This window comes from Aquarana catesbeiana, linkage group LG03 (genome assembly GCF_042186555.1).
Source record: "Aquarana catesbeiana isolate 2022-GZ linkage group LG03, ASM4218655v1, whole genome shotgun sequence".
Lineage (NCBI taxonomy): Eukaryota > Metazoa > Chordata > Amphibia > Anura > Ranidae > Aquarana > Aquarana catesbeiana.
The window spans coordinates 197,778,700-197,801,215 of record NC_133326.1 but is presented as its reverse complement, the minus strand read 5'-3'; the positions used below and the strand labels follow the sequence as shown (position 1 = coordinate 197,801,215).

The following is a 22,516-nucleotide window of genomic DNA, read 5'->3' as shown; positions in this document are numbered from 1 at the left end:
AACATCTAAATCATGCTGAGGTGTGATACAGCCAATCCTTGCAGAGCAGCAGAAGAAAGGAGTGGGGGAGGGAATTAAAAAATACTGCATGTCTCTTAGGCTAGTGCACGAGATATGTAAATCACCTGTCACTCACAGCAAGGGGGAGGATTTGACAAAGTTTTTCTCTGTTTGTCAAGATTTATCTCACTGAACAATAAAAGAGGATTGCTCAGAGCTGGATTAACTCTGTGTGGCAAGACTGGGCTCAAATGATAGGAAATCTTATACTCTACAGTATGATAAAAAAAAAAAAATATTTGGGTTTACATCCACTTTAAGTCAATAATTTGTGTGGACCTCCACTTTAAGTGTCCAGTAAGCAAGTGGTTAATAAATCAACCTTGCAGCCTGAATGTTAACAAATATAATACAATTTGCTGAAAAACATACCCACACATAAAGAGACACAAACATAGTCAATATTGTAAAACCTCATTTTTATTGCACTAAATGCCCTGACCTTCTCAGTTTGTTCAAGTAAAAAAAAAAAAGTAGTAAAAATGTAATTTTCTCTTCAATATAAAAGACTCACATATTGTCTGTAGAAAACAATTGATTATTGTTTATAAAAAGGCCTCAGAGGTAGGATGCCAGTCAGAGTCTGTCAGAACTTGTCCCTTAATTAAGCTAGAGACAGCGTGCTTTCGTTCTGCCATCATTTTTTGGCTCACATTTCACTAAACACTTTCAATTAGCTGAGAAAATTGCAGCAGTCAGGTTAGTGGATCCAGATCTTTAAAAGTCTCTGCTGACACTTTTGCCGCCGCCGCACATTTCATTCTCTCTTCGCACTGTTGTAAGACGTACAATGAAGGCCCCAGTCTCATAATCTTCCCACTTCCAAGACATTCTTCCCCTTTGTAGAAGACCGCAAACTGGCATGTAAGCAATATAAACAGGAGTTATAAAATTGAAAACTTGCAATGTAAACAAAAGGAATGCTTTTAGAATACTCAAAGATGACTTCATGATAATCTGAACAAACTCTGAAAATCATGAAAGTCTTGTACAAATCTGGCACTCTTACATTTTTGTCTCAAACTGTTGCAACTTGCATATGGTCTACAAAAAGATACCTTCTATATAGAAAAACATGGAGGCAGTCATGTCCTTGTAAAAATGGTGGTGTAATATATAGACTCTGCGTTACCTGGACTTCCCAGCCCTCAGGAGTGTATGAATGACAAACAGAATATCTCCACCTCTTGGTACTTGGGTTTATACAGCCATGCCATCAAAATCAATGACCGAGAAGCAGGGTGGTAGATTGGCCCTTGAGACAGGAGGATACAGATGATCAGGAAGGGCCCATGAGGTGAGGAGTACCATGCTCCTCTGTGTTAGTTTGGCACAGTGAAAATCATCAGAAAGCCCTACATCATGATCTTGAAGAACAGATAAAAGAGCTTCAGAGGAGGAAAGGCATAGATCAAGCGGTACTGATCCCGAGGTGTGACGCTGTCTTACCGAATCTGGATCTCATGACTGTGCAGTCAAGGAGGTCAGCTTTAGAGGGATAGAGGAATCATACAGAGCTTCGGTATTTTTATAGCGAGCAGCGCTTCTGCTGGTGGTCACCTTCCCTACACTGTTAGTGTCCAAAACGCCTCCCCAGTCTGTCAGGCTGGTATCTGTCATAAGGACTTTTCAGAATAATGGAAGAAAATATTTGCCCGATTCTAGGGCTGGGTTGGTGAGCCAACAGGCCAAAGGCATCCTGATCCTGGGAGTCAGACTCATTGGTAGATACAAAGATTGTACCTTGTCCCAAGCAGCCAAAACATTGAGTTGCAACCTTCTAGAATACAGTGGGGACGGAAAGTATTCAGACTCCCTTAAATTTTTCACTCTGTTATATTGCAGCCATTTGCTAAAATCATTTAAGTTGATTTTTTTTCCTCATTAATGTACACACAGCACCCCATATTGACAGAAAAACACAGAATTGTTGACATTTTTGCAGATTTATTAAAAAAAGAAAAAAACTGAAATATCACATGGTCCTAAGTATTCAAACCCTTTGCTGTGACACTCATATTTAACTCAGGTGCTGTCCATTTCTTCTAACCATCCTTGGGATGGTTCTACACCTTCATTTGAGTCCAGCTGTATTTGATTATACTGATTGGACTTGATTAGGAAAGCCACACACCTGTCTATATAAGACCTTACAGCTCACAGTGCATGTCAGAGCAAATGAGAATCATGAGGTCAAAGGAACTGCCTGAAGAGCTCAGAGACAGAATTGTGGCAAGGCACAGATCTGGCCAAGGTTACAAAAAAAAATTTCTGCTGCACTTAAGGTTCCTAAGAGCACAGTGGCCTCCATAATCCTTAAATGGAAGACGTTTGGGACGACCAGAACCCTTCCTAGAGCTGGCTGTCCGGCCAAACTGAGCTATTGGGGGAGAAGAGCCCTGGTGAGAGAGGTAAAGAAGAACCCAAAGATCACTGTGGCTGAGCTCCAGAGATGCAGTTGGAAGATGGGAGAAAGTTGTAGAAAGTCAACCATCACTGCAGCCCTCCACCAGTCGGGGTTTTATGGCAGAGTGGCCCAACGGAAGTCTCTCCTCAGTGCAAGACGCATGAAAGACTGCATGGAGTTTGCTAAAAAAAAAAAACACCTGAAGGACTCCAAGATGGTGACAAATAAGATTCTCTGGTCTGATGAGACCAAGATAGAACTTTTTTTTCTAAGCGGTATGTGTGGAGAAAACCAGGCACTGCTCATCACCTGTCTAGTACAGTCCCAACAGTGAAGCATGGTGGTTGCAGCATCGTGCTGTGGGGGTGTTTTTCAGCTGCAAGGATAGGACGGCTGGTTGCAATCAAGGGAAAGATGAATACGGCCAAGTACAGGGATATCCTGGATGAAAACCTTCTCCAGAGTGCTCAGGACCTCAGACTGGGTCTAAGGTTTACCTTCCAACAAGACAATGACCCTAAGCACACAGCTAAAATAACGAAGGAGTGGCTTCACAACAACTCCGTGACTGTTCTTGAATGGCCCAGCCAGAGCCCTGACTTAAACCCGATTGAGCATCTCTGGAGAGACCTAAAAATGGCTGTCCACCAACGTTTACCATCCAACCTGACAGAACTGGAGAGGATCTGCAAGGAGGAATGGCAGAGGATCCCCAAATCCAGGTGTGAAAAACTTGTTGCATCTTTCCCAAAAAGACTCATGGCTGTATTAGATCAAAAGGGTGCTTCTACTAAATACTGAGCAAGGGGTCTGAATACTTGGGACCATGTGATATTTCAGTTTTTCTTTTTTAATAAATCTGCAAAAATGTCAACAATTCTTAGTTTTTCTGCCAATATGGGGTGTTGTGTGTACATTAAGAAGGAAAAAAAAATGAACTTAAAATTATTTTAGCAAATAGCTGCAATATAACAAAGTGAAAAATTTAAGGGGGTCTGAATACTTTCCGTCCCCACTGTATATATGACTTAGTTTAAAGTTTTCCTTTTCTGAAAAGTTTTGAAATTCCCTTTAAAGTGAAGTTCCACCCAAAAGTGGAACTTCTGCTCATTTGTCTCCTCTCCCTCTCCGGTGCCACAATTGGCACCCGTCTTTGATGGGTATCCTGTTCCCACTTCCGGGAGTCCGGGCCACAGCATAAATGCGGGGCTCCCTCCTCCTCTCCCTGTCACCGGGCCAGTAGGAGAGAGATGCGCAGTAGGGTTCCCAGCGTGAAGCCGTAAGTCTACACTGCCGGGTACCCTTACCCGCAATGGTGGCGGTAGCACCTGACAGCTGATGGAAAGATCAGCTGTGGTGCGGACATCGCTGGACTCCAGGACAGGTAAGTGTCCTATTGTTAAAAGCCAGCAGCTGCAGTCTATGTAGCTGCCGGCTTTATTTTTTTTTTTTGGGCGGAACACCGCTTTAAGAACTAAAACATTGAGGCCTTCCATAGCATGATCCAGTTGTGAGAAATTATGTCCCACAGGTGTGCAGTACAAAAGTATTTTATGTTGTAGGTTAGTGCAAAAAAAAAAAAAAAAAATTTAATAAAAAAAAAAAAAAAAAAGGCATGGGATTGATTTACTATATAACTAGAGAGCGCAAAATCTGGTGCAGCTCTGCAAAGAAATCAGTTTCCAGTTTTGTTTTTTGGCCACAGTTTAATTGAACAAGCTGAAGTTAGAATCTGATTGGCTACCATGCACAGCTGCACCAGATTTTGCACTCTCCAGTTTTAGTAAATCAACCCCATTGAGTGTCTTGAGATTCAGGATGGGGTATATGGCCCTTTGGCTTTGAAAATGACAAACAGGTTTAACCACTTCAGCCCCGGAAGGATTTACCCCCTTCCTGACCAGAGCACTTTTTACAATTTGGCACTGCGCCGCTTTAACTGCTAATTGCGCGGACATGCAATGCTGTACCCAAACAAAATTTGCGTCCTTTTCTTCCCACAAATAGGGCTTTCTTTTGATGGTATTTGATCACCTCTGCGGGTTTTTTTTTTTTTGCACTATATAAACGGGAACAGACCGAAATTTTTTTTTTTTTTTTTTTTCAAAAAGATACTTTCTACTTTTTGTTATAAAAAAAAATCCAATAAACTCAATTTTAGTCATACATTTAGGCCAAAATGTATTCGGCCACATGTCTTTGGTAAAAAAAAAGTCAATAAGCGTATATTTATTGGTTTGCGCAAAAGTTACATTTTCTGGAATTTACACAGCTTTTAGTTTATGACTGCCTATGTCATTTCTTGAGGTGCTAAAATGGCAGGGCAGTACAACCCCCCCCCCCCCCCCCAAATGACCCCATTTTGGAAAGTAGACACCCCAAGGAAATTGCTGAGAGGCATGTTGAGCCCATTGAATATTATTTTTTTTTGTCCCAAGTGATTGAATAATGACAAAAAAAAAAAAAAAAAATTACAAAAAGTTGTCACTAAATGATATATTGCTCACACAGGCCATGGGCATATGTGGAATTGCACCCCAAAATACATTTAGCTGCTTCTCCTGAGTACGGGGATACCACATGTGTGGGACTTTTTGGGAGCCTAGCCGCATACGGGGCCCCGAAAACCAATCACTGCCTTCAGGATTTCTAAGGGTGTAAATTTTTGATTTCACTCTTCACTGCCTATCAGTTTCGAAGGCCATAAAATGCTAAAGTGGCACAACCCCCCCCCCCCCCCAAATGACCCCATTTTGGAAAGTAGACACCCCAAGCTATTTGCTGAGAGGCATGGTGAGTATTTTGCAGCTCTCATTTGGTTTTGAAAATGAAGAAAGACAAGAAAAAAACTTTTTTTTCTTTTTTCAATTTTCAAAACTTTGTGATAAAAAGTGAGGTCTGCAAAATACTCACTATACCTCTCAGCAAATAGCTTGGGGTGTCTACTTTCCAAAATGGGGTCTTTGGGGGGGTTTGTGATAGGCAGTGAAGATTGAAATCAAAAATGTACACCCATAGAAAGCCTGAAGGCGGTGCTTGGTTTTCGGGGTCCCGTACGCGGCTAGGCTCCCAAAAAGTCTCACACATGTGGTATCCCCGTCCCCAGGAGAAGCAACAGAATGTATTTTGGGGTGTAATTTCACATATTCCCATGGCATGTTTGAGCAATATATCATTTAGTGACAACTTTGTGCAAAAAAAAAAATTTGCCTCTTTCCCGCAACTTGTGTCACAATATAAAATATTCCATGGACTCGACATGCCTCTCAGCAAATAGCTTGGGGTGTCTACTTTCCAAAATGGGGTCATTTGGGGGGGTTTGAGCTGTCCTGGCATTTTATGCACAACATTTAGAAGCTTATGTCACACATGTCACATATCACCCACTCTTCTAACCACTTGAAGACAAAGCCCTTTCTGACACTTTTTGTTTACATGAAAAAATTATTTTTTTTGCAAGAAAATTACTTTGAACCCCCAAACAAGCAAATGCCCTACAGATTAAAATTGAGGGCGTTTGACTTTTTTTTTCACACAGTATTTGCGCAGCGATTTTTCAAATGCATTTTTTGGGGAAAAAACACACTTTTTTAAATTTTAATGCACTAAAAACACACTATATTGCCCAAATGTTTGATGAAATAAAAAAGATGATCTTAGGCCGAGTACATGGATACCAAACATGACATGCTTTAAAATTGCACACAAACGTGCAGTGGCAACAAAATAAATACATTTTTAAAAGCCTTTAAAAGCCTTTACAGGTTACCACTTTAGATTTACAGAGGAGGTCTACTGCTAAAACTACTACCCTCGATCTGACCTTCGCGGTGATACCTCACATGCATGGTGCAATAGCTGTCTACATTTGACGCCAGACCGACGCTTGCGTTTGCCTTTGCGCGAGAGCAGGGGGGGACAGGGGTGCTTTTTTTTTTTTTCTTTTTTTTTCTTCTTCTTCTTCATTATTTTTTTGCTTTTTTATCTTATTTTTAAACTGTTCCTTTCATTTTTTTAAAATGATTTTTATTGTTATCTCAGGGAATGTAAATATCCCCTATGATAGCAATAGATAGTGACAGGTACTCTTTTTTGAAAAAATTGGGGTCTATTAGACCCTAGATCTCTCCTCTGCCCTCAAAGCATCTGACCACACCAAGATCGGTGTGATAAAATGCTTTCCCAATTTCCCAATGGCGTTGTTTACATCCGGCGAAATCTAAGTCATGAAATGCTCGTAGCTTCCGGTTTCTTAGGCCATAGAGATGTTTGGAGCCACTCTGGTCTCTGATCAGCTCTATGGTCAGCTGGCTGAATCACCAGCTGCATTCTCAGGTTCCCTGTTGAGACAGGAGAGCTAGAGAAAAACACGGAAGACAGCGGTGGGGGGGGGGGGGGAGGCGCATTCCCTCCCACTGCTTGTAAAAGCAGTCTAGAGGCTAATTAGCCGCTAGGATTGCTTTTACATGAAAGCCGACCGCTGGCTGAAAAGAATGATACCAAGATGATACCTAAACCTGCAGGCATCATTCTGGTATAACCACTCAAAGTCGTGAATGGCGTACCTGAAGACAAAAAAAAATGGTTAACAATAAAACACAGTAAACAGTAAAGCAAACATGATAAAACATAATAACAATAAAACATTGCAGAATAGAATACAGTAAAAAAAGAGCAGAACAATAGAGAGAGAATAGAGAGAGAGAGAATAAAAAAACGACTTTTTTATTTTATATATTTTTTTGTTTTTTTACACTTTTTTTTGTAACTAACTTTTATAACTGTAACCGGTTCTAGGTTCGGGTCTCTCAAAACGCAATGGCATCTTGGGAGACCCTGTGCAAGTGTGCCTAGTCTGTGCAATGCTGTACCCTACGCTAAAACTCAACTAGTGTATGGTAGCGTTCAAAACATTCACCAATGCAAAGACCAGGATTGTCAGGACAGGAGGGACAATAATAGCGGGTGTCACGCCTATATCCGCGCTTGCTGCAGACACGACATCTTTTTTGGGGGGGGGTTCGTTGGGTAGGGGTACTCGGGAGGACATAAAGAAAATGCCTCTCATGCAGCCAACTGCATTTGGTTGGGGATGTGAATGGGGGAAGTACGGGCGCTGCAGAAGTGGTGGGTTCCCAATTAGGATTGGCGAATGCAGCAGGAAGGGCATTATAGGCACGACGGGCCTGTGTTTGTCTTCTTCTTGGTGGCAGCGGGACACTACTTGTGCTTGCCACCTCACCAGCTTGAACTGCACTTATGGGACTCGCCACGTCACCAAGTGTTACTGCAGTGCTAGTTTGACTACGACCAGGGTGTACTAGGCCGCTGGTACTTGGCAGTTCACCAAAACGCTACCAAAAAAACTGTTAGCGATCGCAGGGATCAGGCCTGACTCTGCGAACGCTGCAGTTATGTGTTTAGCGTTTTGTAAGTGACAGTGATCGATCGATACTGCACTTGGGTGAGCTGGGCGGAGGGGCAAAATGCAGGTGCTAGCAGGTATCTGGGCTGATCCCGCTAACACTGCGTTTTTGGGAACCCTAAACTGCTGGGGACGCTAGTATAGATCTGATCGGATCAGATATTGATCCGTTCAGATACTATACCACTAAGGGAGGCGTATGCTGCGTGGGTGTTATCGCTACTGGCGCTAACTTGACGCTGTCTGGGGCGACGCATATCACCGCCGGGCGATCAGGGGGCTAAACCTTTATTCGGTAATAAACGGCGGGTGCCCTGACACTATAAAAAATAAACGAACTAACTAGTGTCACCCGTAACGGTTATACAGTGATCAGTGGTGAAAGGGTTAACTAGGGGGCAATCAAGGGGTTAAAACATTAGGTAGTATATGGGGGTTTCTGACGCTATAAAACGCTGACGGCGAACCTAAATATTTACCTCCCTAACTAGCATAACCAGTGACACTAATACAGCGATCAGAAAAATGATCGCTTAGCGACACTGGTGACGGGGGGTGATCAAGGGGTTAAAACTTTATTAGGGGGGGTTAGGGGGGTATCCTAGACCTAAAGGGGGCCAATGCTAACTGCCCTACCACACTAACTGTCACAAACTGACACCAATGCAGTAATCAGGAAAAAAACAAAAAAAACTGCTTGGTGTCAGTGTGACGGGGGGGGGGGGGGGTTATGTATGCCTGGCATGTTCTACTATGATGTGTAGTGTTGTGCACTCACATTGCAGTCTTCTTTCCTCGGCGCCGGAACGGAAAATACCGAGCCGAGGAGAGATGACATAATTTCCTCTGCCTCTGTGTACTATACAGAGGCAGGGAAATTATCCCATTGGCTGGGAGCGATCGGGAGGGGGGGCCACGAATGGATGGCCTCCCCCTCACCTCCGATTGCCGGGGGACAAATGCCGACCGCCTTGGGCACCGGGGGGTACGTGATTCTGCCTGCCCGTGCCATTCTGCCGACGTACATTGTCGTGAGGCGGTCGGCAACTGGTTAAGTAGAAACCTCTCTGTTTGAGAAAGACCAAAGACTTCTTGACCCAAGAGTTCTTCCAGGGGAGCATGGAGATCTGTTGGTCTTTCCTGAGAGGTAGACAGATTTGATAGAAGTCAAGCGGAGGCAGAGATTACATTAAATGCTTGCCCCGCAACACTGGGTATGGCCTCCAAGATGGTGCCAAAGATTAGCCAATCCAGATACTGCATATCAAATCCCAGCTCAGCAACATAAATCAAGAATCTTTAAGAAAGTAGGTCTACAACTAATGGATGATACTTTTCTCTGCTAAGAAAAGACATCAATCCTCCTAGGTTACACAAAAAAAAAACACCACACACAAACCACTGGAGCATTATGGGAAAGGGTGGTGTTATATTTGGATGTTCAAAGGCCTTTTGGGTTTGCCATTGTCCAGGTCCTCAAAGGCGGCAATATAACCCAATATTCCTGATTCTACTGATCTTATGTCACTTGATGAATGATTAAAAAATAATATATCCATGAGTAAAAGGACAAGTATAGTATGCATTTACATTATAAAGCACTGTATAAACTGTTGGTGCTATACAAATATCTATTAAAAAAAAAAAAAAAAAAGAAGAGGAGCACGCACACACACGCAAAATCACGTTTGGGTGATCTATGTACATTGCAGGGATTTTTGAAAACGTAGAAGAGTCCACTTGTTTCTGTTCTTAAGAAAAAGCTGTATATTCCACTATGTCTTTAGAATACCGATTCCTGAGTGGGAGTGGCTTTCTTCAATATATTCAGCTGATTCACTTGCAGAGTTCGAATGAGGAAAGCTGCAGTGTCTGCATCGCTTTAAAAGTAATTAACCCTTAGGTAGTATCACTCCTATTGCAAAGGATACCTAGATTTTTAAATACATCTTATTGAAGACTTATGGACTATTCCGTACTCACCTGTCCTGGTGTCAAGGCTCTTATTGGCTTTGCCAAGGTTACCCAAACTGTGCCATCCTGGTTTAGGGTTAATACACAAGGTACTGAAACATGAAAAATGTGTGTTAAAGAATAAGAAAACGTTTTACAGCTTTGTTAAATATTTTACATAATTCCACCAATGGTCTGCTGCTTTAGCTGCACAAAATGTTATCAATCAATACTAGAAATTGTAATTTTTTTTTTTTAATGCGGGAAGTTGAGGAAATCTCCCTCAAGGTGGGATAAATATTTTTTCAGTCTATCGTTCCTAATTTTTTTACTTTATTATCATAAACTTTCCATTTTGAACCTTCAAAGACCAGGTTACACACACACACACACACACACACACACACACACAAAGTATTTAGGGTGTAACATGTTGCCAAGTGGGTTAACAATGGTCAGATGTCCACGAGGTCCCTCGCCAGCATCTTCTCCTCAGCCTCTTCCAGGTCCCAGTCTTTGGCAGTCTTGATCAGCTTGTATGAAATGACATCATGCATGGGAGTCATTCATCCTCGCACTGTGTCCGAAACGTAAACTGAGCTGCACATGCGCAACGCAGTGTACATTCTGCAGAGGACTGCAAACAGGTAGGCAAGTATTTTATTGCAAGTCTCTTTTGCAATTAATAGCCTGCCTGCTTGTATTTTATGGTCTTTAGTTCCATTTTAACAGTAATCCTTTCTTTCCGCCTCATTTAATAAAGAGATCAGTTAAAATGCAGTGATCGATAGCAACCTAGTACAATCCATCCTGCATTGGTTTTACTTCTGCAGAGTAAATTAAATAAATATGCATTCCTATACTCCTAAAAATGCAAGTTGCCTGGTGTCAATACTTTCTGAATCACTAACTTTGAGCCAGATCATCCACAAAGCAGCCCATAGATGTCCAAGGGTCCCAGCTACAACCTCCTGCAGTAAACCAGGGGGATAGCAAAATTTGTCAAAGGTGTGAACCTTCCTGTAGAATGCACTTGTAGCCATTTTATGTCCAATGGGACCATGCCCGTACAGATAATACAAATGACACGGCCTCTGTGTCTACTGCAATTCCTATCAATGTAAATCAAAGCCGCTAATTAGGGACTCAAAACCTTAAATTATAACCATTGGGCAAACATAAAAGCCATAATGACTTTTCACAAGGACATCTGTCGTAATAGTTTCCATATCTCTCTCATGACAGGTTTCTATTCACATTCCAAAATGGAGCACCGTTTGGAGCATATCTGAACATTTTGATCTGACGTGTGTGAAGGCCACATTTATCCAAATGCCAAGCAGTTTCCACCTCTATGCAGGGTGTAAATTTTGCTTTATATTCATTATCATGCACATAGCAATTCTACTTCTCCTCAACCTCTGAACAATGTAACCATTGACAAGAAAATAGTCAGACAATTCCAACAAGATGTGACAGGTAATGCATTTCTTGGGGATTAGAGAGCGCTCTTAGTACATTATATGGAATTAAAAAAAGTCCCACAGAATGCTGTACACACTTTCTAATAGCTCCTAAAATAACACAGACATGTCAAGCAAATTTACATAGGATCCCGGCAACAGGAACAAATGGTGGATAGTAAAAGGTATGCTTATTAACACATGCACATTGGACTGATTTCAAAAAGTACGGAAACAAAATGACTCTTCACAAAGAACTATTAAAAAAAAAAAAAAAATGTATGTCCAGGGTACCTTCATTAGGTAGGATGGATAATGGAGACTTTTGGTTGATCGTCTACTGTTCATATTCTCAGTTAAGAGTTAAGTTCCAGGGTTACTGGATGGAGTAAGTGTACTTTACAAGTCTTTCATGCATAGGTTAGCATTAATTGGCCTCATTACCAACGTATGTGTAGGGACAGAGACCGATGGTTTATTTAACAAAGCAAAAAGGAAATATTTTTTTATTTTATTTTGGGTACATACAGTACTGTGAAAATGTTTTACGCAACTGTGAAAAATGCTGTAAGCTTTCAGAAATAGAAGTGTTAATAGTTTGCCTGTATTCCTCATTTTGTTAATTGAATAAAAAAAACATTTATTCATCATGCCATACCATCAGGGAGGTGTGTGATTGACCCCAAATGTATTCTACAGCAGGACAACGACCCCAAACATACTGCCAATGTCATTAAGAACTATGGGCAGCACAGTGGCTAAGTGGTTAGCACTTCTGCCTAGCATAATAAGGGTCGTTGTTTCGAAACCCAACCATGGCACTACATGCTTCGAGTTTGCATGTTCTTCCTGAGCCTGCGTGGGTTTCCTCTGGGTCCCCGGGCTTCCACCCAAACTCCAAAAGACATGGTAGGTTAACTGGCACCTGTCTAAATTGGTCCGTGTATACGTATGAATGTGAGTTAGGGGGGACAGAAAAAAAGAAAAAAAAAGAAGACCTCTAGTAGCAAAAGAGTTAAGCAAATAACGCACATGGCTAGCTGACAAAACTGTTGCTAATGAATAGGCGCTGTCAGCAGGCAAGGACATTACTGGTAGGTAAGGCTTAATATACATTTTTTTTTGCAAATAGTCAAATGAAAAACGCCTGTACACAAAACGCGGCTAAAACGCGAGTTACCGCATTTACAAGCTGTTACAGGCGTTTGGCGTTTCAAATGCCTCTGAGCAGCCGTCTGAACCCATTTTTTTTACTTTCTAAAAAATGCTTATGAACTCAACTGCCTAGAAACGACCCTGTGTACATGTACTGATAAGATAACAGAGGAGAGTTCAGGGGCAGCTGAAAAAAAAAAAAAAAAAAAAAAAAAAAAAAAAAAAAAAAAGCCCAACTGCTCCTAAACGTTCATTTACCAGCAACAGTGTACATGAAGCCTTAGGGCTCTTTCACATGGGGCGGATCAGTGATGATCCGTCCCGTGAACATCCGCTTGCTCAGCGGGAATCGGCGCAGGAAAATGACAGGTCCGTCAGAGCGCCGCTCTCCCCTATGGGGGATCGGGTGATGACGGACCGTAGAGTCCGTTGTCACCCGATCCGATAACGGATGGAAAAGTAGGTTTTTCCTCCATTACACTTTTTCAGATCGGAGCGGGTCGGATGTCAGCGGACATGTCAACGCTGACATCCGACGCTCCATAGAGTGTCTGTCAGGTCCGCCTAAAAAACTGACAGGCGGACCTGAACGGACAGTCCGCGTGAAAGAGGCTTTAGGAAAAAGGCTGCAACAAATTCACAAAAAAACAAACAAAAACAAAAAAAACCCACAATACAATACATACTAAAATAGCTGATCTGCGATTTACACACTATTATATTTGCAATTTAGTCATTCCGACACAGAATTTGCCTCCTTACATGATGGCAATGCTTGTATTAAACACCAAAGTCTTTATCACACTATCTATTCCACACCAGTACGAACCACTATAATATCACACTGATTTTGGGAAACTATATGTACATAATACATGAACTTGATTTCTGAGGGCAATGGACAAATAATAGAAATTGTTATAAAAAAATTCATGCAAGTACCTAGCTACTTGGCATTTTATTTGGTCTTTGCTTATAAACCACACTGTACGTATTAGAACTCACCTAGTGCCATCTGGTGTTGAAATCTGAAATGACAATCCATCATTTTGTACCTCACCAACTCTGCAGGAGGGTCTTCACAGATCCAGTGCACTCTATCCGTTTGAAGGTGGTCTCTGTACAAAGCTGGGTGGTCTGTAGATGGAGCCTTTAAAGACGGAAAAAAAAAAATAAAAAAAAAAAAGCTAATTTTTCTTATGTCTTAAAAACTGATTCAGAAGGGGAAAAAAAAAAATTAGGACGATGCCACTTTTTATGAATAAAAGACAGAGATCTGAGTATTTGTAACAGGATGTATTTTCTTCGACACTTTACTGTAAGAGAGGAGGAAATAACAGCCTCCCTTTACTGCACCATGGTAAGTGGGACTTTCGTCACATACATTCACAATAGGGGGTCGACCGATCTCTTTTTTTTTCGGCGCCCATACCAATACTGATTTTTCGGCTGCCTTTAAGGCAGAGAGCAGATATCAGATGCCGATATATTCTGTAGATTTAAAAGTTTTTATTTTTACACTCTCCTTTTACATTGTTTTTTAATCACTTTTATTGCGGTCACAAGGAATGTAAACATCCCTTGTGACAGTAATAGGCAGTGACAGGTACTCTTTATGGAGGTTGTAAAAGGAAAAACCACGCTTTAAAAAAAATGATTAAATAGATGAGAGAAAAAATATATAAAGGATAATGAGCAGCAACTCTGTGTGATATCACAGTAAAAGCATAAAATTCCAAAAACAGAGTCGCACATACCATTTAAAATGGCATAATATTCATAGACATATCAGCATATATATTTGCAACATTAGAGTCCTTATTTGAACAGCTGAAAGACTACATGGATATCCAATGTAACACAGTCTTATGCAGTGGGAAAGAGACAGATGCAGGACCAGGGTACCCAGACTGGAACCAGGTCTCCGTGCAGGGCAGACTGGAACCAGGTCTCCGTGCAGGGCAGACTGGAGAGCAGTAATACTGCTGAATACTTCCTTTTTTGAATGGGATATTGGCGGATAGTTGAAGCGAGAGGACAGGAGGGAGCACTCACAGGACCGCCGTGTGCCGAACTGACTGCAGTCCAAAGGCCCTGGCAGGATAATCAGTCACAGACGCTGTTGACCTTCCTTACAGGTCTGATAAATCTGGTAAGCAGGCATTTTTCTTTGGTGGCAGCTACACATGGTGTTAACAGCATATGGGATTTGGAATGCGTGGAGTGCACCTATGAACCTTGACTGGGAAGTTAGGAGTGCGACGCCTCTATCCTTTCACTACCCTGGTCCTGCATCTGTCTCTTTCCCACTGCATAAGACCGTGTTACATTGGATATCCACATCCACAGTCTTTCAGCTGTTCAAATAAGGACTCTAATGTTGCAAAATATATATGGCGATATGTCTATGAATATTATGCCATTTTAAATGTTATGCGCAACTGTTTTTTGAATTTACTCTTTATGGAGGGATCAGGGGTCCCCAAACCCCTCCGCTGCACTTAAAAGCATTCCAAACGTCAACTTTTTTTTTTTTTTTTTTTTAAGACTGGCGCCTTTAGGATGAGAGTAATCGGAAGTGATGTCATGACATCGCTTCCTGTTACTAGATCTGAGACCTAGCCAGCTGGCGGACATGCTGTTTGGTTGCTCGGGCCACCCAGTGGGACGGGAGACCCGGGCTAAACGGTGAGAGGGCGTCACCTCCCGCTACTTGTTATAACGGCCTAGCGGCTGCATCGGTTGTTATCACACATAAAAAAGCCCATTGTCCGCTCTAAAGAATGGTACTGTGGGTGATGCCTGCAGCTGCACGCATCACCCCGGTACAACCACTTGAGGCAATATTGGTAAGTTTGTTACCGATACGGATTCTTAAAAAAAAAAAAAATTTATCGGCTGCGCTGATAAATCTGTCAACCCCTAATTCACAATCAAACATAGTGCATCCACCAGAAAAGCAATATTTTTATCCCTTATTTCCGGTATACACCAAATGCGGCTTTGAAAACTCTACTTCAGCGAGGTTTCAAAGCCGCCAGTCAGTGCCATTTCATGTGCGGCTTGCAAACATCTGTGCGATTTAATGGACAGATGTAAAGACAAGTTTCACATGAAATCGCCACAAACAGTGCAGGAACCCTTTTCAAATCGGAGTCGCATCGATGTGTTCCATAGGCACAAATAGGGTGTGACTTGTCATGCAATTTTGGACTGTCAAATCACATAACAATCGCACTGGTGTGAACAGGGGCATACAGTGGAATAACCCAATAGTGTATATAAAAGGCAAGTACAAACATCTACAGTCTTCATAGACTACTGTTCCTAGCTTGTAAACCTGAAATACAGTGATGAATTGCTTCATCTTCAACGCACCATACAAAGTAGAGAACCCCTGTCGACGGATGATCTACTTCGAGAACATTCAGGCCCTGTTCACACCAATGCGAATTAGATGCGCGTTTCTCCGCATCCAATTGGCATAGCAGGAGAATGTGACTGGCTCCCTATGGAGCCAGTTCACATATCTCCGGGGCAGCTGCGGAGCGCACTGCACATGGTGCGTCTTTGGCTCTGTTTCAGGGCCGAATTCAAGGAATAGAATCGGCCCTGATTCGTCCCTGAAACGGGGAACAGGGACGCACAGCGCTCCTGGGCGATCCGCAGCGTGTTATAGTGTGAACCCGGTCTTAAAAAGGGGTTGTAGACCCTCATGTTTTTTCATCCTATGCATTAAGGTGAAAAAACTTCTGATACTGACCGGCCACCCAGCCCCCCCATTTTTCTCACCTGAGCCCTTTGTTCCCTCAGCAGAGAAGCACTCTTCCTTTCTGCCCGGGGTACTCGGCTCTTGATTGGATAGATTGATAGGAGCGCAGCCATTAGCTTCCACTGCTGTCAATCAATTCCAATGACGCGGGGGGGCGGGGCCCAGTCTGGCATTGTGTGTCTATATGCCTTTTTTTTCTTTTTTTAAACAAAGGTTTAGTGTCACTATAATCTATAACTGGAGAGTCTGTTGCCTTAAAAAAAAAAAAAAAAAAAACTATAGGGCAACTGGCTTGGTACCCCAGCTTAGCCCCTATGTTACTGATAACTCACAGACTGCTCTCTCAGTAAAATATACTGCTGTTTTGAGTTGTTCTCTAATCTCAGTTTCCTGATAAATTAACACGTTGTTTATTTTTATATCATGCATCATTAAAGCAGAACTATACGCAAAAAACTTTTTTTTTCCATTTTTGGATAGAGTTAAAACCCCTGTCATTTTCTCCCCATCTGTGTTCCATTGCGGAGATTTCCCTTCACTTCCTGTCCCATAGCCAAACAGGAAGTCAGAGGAAATCTCTTCAGATTAAGGAAATTCCTTGGGGACCCCCAGGTCACCAGAACTAGTGTCCCCATTAGAAGATTTCTCCTCTATTACTTTTCTGGGGACAACCCAAAATTTGGGATTTTCTTTTACTTTCCCTTTCAATGATAACAGCAAACAGGACAAAAAGAGAAGGCGAATCTCCCTAACGGAGCTGCAGACAGCAATAATAACCCGGCAGCCCTTCTAATATCTCTCCGCTCTATCCAAAACGGTTTATTGATATACGGTATACTACTTATAGTCAGAGATGGGCTGGCTTTCCTTCTTGTCTCACCCCTAATACTAGTATGCTTTGATACTCAATTATGAGGTATGTTTCTTTTTCTATCAAAGTGGTGTTCAGCCACATTCTTGGCTGCCGTTACTGGGTCATGTCTGGGATACCATTTAAGTGACCCCCCCCCCTCTCCCCCCTGCTATTCTATGTATGGACTCACAATCACAAAGTATTCACCATTCAGCAGCGATAAAGAGAACAGACAAGAGTACAAGAGAAGTTTTGTTAAATCACTTATTTATGGTTTGCACTGGGATTTCAGTTGGAGAGAGAGAGGGTGGGTACAGCGAAAAATGGACAGCCAAGCTAATGTTAAGAAACTGTTAAATAAAAATTATTTTTTGAGACAAAAATAAAGGCATGGGACAAAATAACTTTTTTTTCTCTTTTGCACAAGGTCTTTATTTCAGCATCCTGATTAATACTTTGCCCATTAATATAGAATTAAATCCCCCAAAAAGGAACATGCAATAAAATTGCAGCTTACAAGTCCTTGGATATGTTGACTGCATTTGTTTTCTTTTAACCTTTTCGCTGCCAGGCCTTGCGCTCCACTTTTAAACTCAGCTGGCCAGAGCATTTTTTTAGCAATTTTTCCAATTTTTTTTACTTTCTTTACAGCTTTTAGTTGGAAAAAGACCCCTCAAACCATATTTTTTCTGAAAACATGTGACCAGTAGTATAAAAAGAAGGTGCTACTGATTTTTATGGCCCTGCAAAAGGTTTATCAAAGCAATATTTTCTTCAAAGATGCACTACAATCATTATTAGCAGATAAAAAAAACACAGCAAATTTTATAAAATCTCTGCTAAATATAAAAGCTTAACCTGTATTGAGTTAAAATAACAAATATTTGTAAAATTTAAAAATACGTCTTTTTGCGAAATGGTGAAAACTGAATTTGTAAAAGACCCCCCAAACCATATATTTTCTGAAAGCACATGACCTGGCGAATAAAAAGAAGGTGCTATTGATTTTTAAGGCCACGCAATATTTGCACAAATGTTAAAAATAAAAAAAAAAAAAAAAAGGAAGAAGTCGCTATTTTCACTAGAAAAACCTCACTAAAATACCTATTTGCACACAAACACAGCATAACCTACAACAGTGCAAGCATTTTAGGCAATGCAGGAGGGGAAGAAGCAGCGGGTGAGAGATAGAGAGGCGGCGGTGTCATTTTAGGCGAATAGCTCTGATCAGAGCTATTGTTCAGCAGAGTCTGCTGAACATTTATGATATAAGTTCATGGTCACCAAAGTGACCACAAGCTTACAGCAGAGGAGGAATGTAGGACCATACAATGTACAGACCTGGCCTGCTGGAAGCATTGCCGTAGGTCATACACCGTACAGACCTAGCAGCGAAATGGTTAGAGAACTTACTTCAATTTTGTTGGGAAAAAAAATACACAATTTCCTCTGGTTGAGCTATGTACATTTCAAGGATTTTAACAAAATGTAACCATTTAGCAAAGTTCCGCTTGTTTGCATTCGCTCCCTTCCACTGACACATTGGGCACTTTTTTTGGGGGGGGGGGTACATGGTTTTGACAGGTATCCGCTTCCACTTCCAGTCAGATTGCTGCTGTGATCTGAGCCAAAAGTTTACCCCACCTCCTTCCTCCGCAGTCTTCTAGGACACATCACAGGTCCCAGAAGACTACAGGACCATTAACTTGTGCATGCGCAGTAGAAAACTGGCTGTGAAGCCGTGTTTCCTTACATGAGATGCCGGCACCTGCACCCCATGCTGATTGAAGACATTGGGACATTGCTGGATCCCTGGAAAAGCAAGTGTCCTTATATTAAGAGTATTTGTAGCTGCCGATTTTTTATTTTTTGGGGGGAGCCTAGAGTTCCTCTTTAATTTTGTTGCAAATGTATACTTTTTTCTAGAATAGAAAATTAAAAAAAAATCCACATAGATTATAAAATGCAATCAAGCAGATCTTAAAAAAAAAAAAAAAAAATTAAAAAAAAAAAAAAGTAAAATAAAAAAAGATCTCTTTTAACATTACACAAGTGTTTTGAGCATGGGTGCAACATACAGAAAAAAAAAAAAAAGCATTATGGTGACAAAAGCAATAAATCAATACTATTTATCAACAGTTAAGAAGACAATTGAAAATAATGCCACCAAATGTACTGGGCTACAATGAAAACGATAAGTATCACACCACAGGTCTTCACACATGGTCATAAAAGCTTCACTTACCACGAAAACTTCTGCTGTGGTCACATCTTTATCAACAACAAACCAAGCATCTCGCAGACCACCAATTCTTGCTCTTTGGCCCAATGTGAAGAGAAACCATCCTAGTCACGGTAGAAAAAAAAAAAAAAAAAAAAAAAAAACCTAGGGATCACAATGATGCTTTAAACAGGAGAAAAAAAAATTTTAATAAAAAGGGGAATTTTTCAGTGAGGGGGTAAAAAAGGAGTGTGTTTCTGTAAAAATAACCACGAGTCACTCTATTTCAATTACTTTTTGGTGTTCTCTGCGCTAGAGAATAATTCCATGAAGACGTCATTGACATGAGCATTCCATTGCAAATGACCTTTTTTGGGGTCATTGAATTATTACAGATAGCTGACAATTTTATATCAGCCAATTTGGCCTTCTGTTTCACACAGTTATTTGTTTACATTTTATGAACCGATTAGAAAGATTGGAGGACTTGGCAAAGCAAAGCATTCAGTAGAAACAATATAGGAGACTGTATTCTGAATATCTGCTGTTTGTTAAGTCCATTTATTACACACTGTGCAGTTTGATCCAAAAATGACCCTGTAAGAGGATGGTCACTGTCATTTTAAACAGGAACTGCCTATAAATTCCAGAAGGAATGTCAGGTCTGATGCAGTGTGCGGCGTATTGTCAGTGCACTGACAGGCTGACCCCCCACCCCTTCAACCTCTGCAGCAATGCTGGCAGCACTCATACGTCTATTTCCCAAAGACAACCTCTGGATATGACGCTGAGCATGTGCACTCAACTTCTTTGGTCAACCATGGCGAAGCCTGTTCTGAGTGGAACCTGTCCTGTTAAACAGCTGTATGGTCTTGGCCACCGTGCTGCAGCTCAGTTTCAGGGTCTTGGCAAACTTATAGCCTAGGCCATCTTTATGTAGAGCAACATTTCTTTTTTTACATCCTCAGAGAGTTCTTTGCCATGAGGTGCCATGTTGAACTTCCAGTGACCAGTATGAGAGCGATAACACCAAATTTAACACACCTGCTCCCCATTCACACCTGAGACCTTGTAACACTAACAAGTCACATGACTTAGGGGAGGAAAAATGGCCAATTGGGCCCAATTTGGACATTTTTCACTTGGGGGTGTACTCACTTTTGTTGCCAGCAGTTTAGACATTACTGGCTGTGTGTTGAGTTATTTTGAGGGGACAGCAAATTTACACTGTTATACAAGATGTACACTCACTACTTTACATTGTAGCAAAGTGTCATTTCTTCAGTGTTGTCACATGAAAAGATAATAAAATATGTACAAAAATGTGAGGGTGTACTCACTTTTGTGAGATACTGTATACACTATATTGTCAAAAGTATTGGCACACCTGTCTTTACACGCACATGAACTTTAATGGCATCCCAGTCTTAGTCCGTAGGGTTCAATATTGAGTTGGTCCACCCTTTGCAGCTATAAACAGCTTCAACTCTTCTGGGAAGGCTGTCCACAAGGTTTATGAGTGTGTCTATGGGAATGTTTGACCTTTCTTCCAGAAGCGCATTTGTGAGGTCAGGCACTGATGTTGGATGAGAAGGCCTGGCTCGCAGTCTCCACTCTAATTCATCCCCAAGGTCAGGACTCCGTACAGGCCAATCAAGTTACTCCACCCCAAACTCGCGCATCCATGTCTTTATGGACCTTGTTTGTGCACTGGTCCAAATCATTTGGTAAAAGGGGGGGATTATGGTGTGGGATTGTTTTTTTTCAGGGGTTGGGCTTGGCCCCTGAGTTACCGATAAAGGACACTCTTAAGGCATCAGCATACCAAGGCATTGTGGACAATTTAATGCACCCAACTTTGTGGGAACAGTTTGGGGATGGCCCCTTCCTGTTCCAACATAACTGCGCACCAGTGTTGAAGCTGTTATAGCTGCAAAGGGTGGGCCAACCCTATATTGAACCCTATGGACTAAGACTGGGCTGCCATTAAAGTTATGTGATGTGTGTGGTGTAAATGCAGACATCCCAATACTGTGCGTACGTACACACACTGTCTATCTATATCTCCTGTGGTATCTGGGAGTGGATTACATATTGTGTTCCCTAACCATATAGCTCGTTTTTATATTTACCACCGCATACAGATCTTTGAGAATAAATTGTCCATTTTTAAACATTACATATTAACTAAAATTATACACCACACTTTGAGGTTTTTATCCGATCGATCGGCCAACTAATTGATTAGGAAAATAATCGTTATTTGCAGCCCTACTATGTTTTTATGTCAATTGTCAGAAGTCACATAAGGACAACAGGATGAAAATGTTCAGCTTACCATTGTGCGTTCCCATAATTTTCCCATCTTCAATAGAAACAAAGTTCCCAGGCTGTGGCTCTAAATACTTAAAATAAAAATTAAGCAATGAACATTGCTTGAGACAAAATGATTTACCTAAACTCCACAGTATTTAAGAAAACGTACCTCAAGTATGAATTTGTCGAAGTTTCTCTCACCAATGAAGCATATTCCCATGCTCTACATGAAAAAGATGTACATTATCTGTTGGTGGCAGTGTAATTTACACATAAAACTTAACACTCTCATTATTCCATAAGTCTTTCATAGATGAAAACATTAAAAGAAAAAACAGATATAATACAATAAAGAAAGTTCTTGCCTCTTTTCTCTTTAAAACATGATGAAATCCAGCTTCTGTGGCAATTTTCTTCACAAAGTCTTTTGTCAATCCTCCCAGTGGAAATAAGGTTTTTCTCAGTGCATACTGTGGTATTTGACTAAGGAAGAAAGTCTGGTCTTTGAATTGGTCAACAGCCTGGAGAAGTTTCACATCTGTTGCAGAACAGAAGCAAATATAACTGAAAGTCCAAATCCACCAAAAATTAGAACCTGACTACAGAGCGACCGCTAGCTGGTTATATCTCATGTGGTTTTATTTTTATTATAATGATCTTTCTAAAGCTCCAAGGATAAAGTAAAGAATTTTTTTTTTGCCTAACTGCAGCAGCCATTGGAAAAAACGAACAATAGCGCCTTCTCCAATTGTATTCCTCTCTAAGGGACACCATTAAGCCCAGTACACACTAGTAGTACATACTATTAGTTGTTTTCGTTCAACTCAGCAGGTTGAATGAAAAAAAAAAAAAAAAAAGGAAGAAGAAGGACTGTCAGCTCTGGTCGTAGCT

At 41.3% G+C, this 22,516-nt stretch overlaps 1 protein-coding gene across 1 annotated transcript in view; it reads right to left on the bottom strand.

Annotated features, from left to right (window-relative positions):
* Nucleotides 1-466: 466 nt before the first annotated feature.
* The window catches only part of TRMU (tRNA mitochondrial 2-thiouridylase), a 40,236-nt gene continuing 18,186 nt past the window's right edge, over nt 467-22,516 (bottom strand). The window contains exons 5-11 of the mRNA XM_073619702.1: nt 21,991-22,163; nt 21,795-21,848; nt 21,648-21,714; nt 19,334-19,434; nt 13,469-13,613; nt 9,876-9,958; nt 467-917 (exon numbers count right to left, since the gene is read on the bottom strand). Coding sequence (XP_073475803.1) covers nt 756-917; nt 9,876-9,958; nt 13,469-13,613; nt 19,334-19,434; nt 21,648-21,714; nt 21,795-21,848; nt 21,991-22,163 — 785 coding nt within the window. The 3' untranslated portion in view covers nt 467-755. The remainder of the gene's footprint in view (nt 918-9,875; nt 9,959-13,468; nt 13,614-19,333; nt 19,435-21,647; nt 21,715-21,794; nt 21,849-21,990; nt 22,164-22,516) is intronic.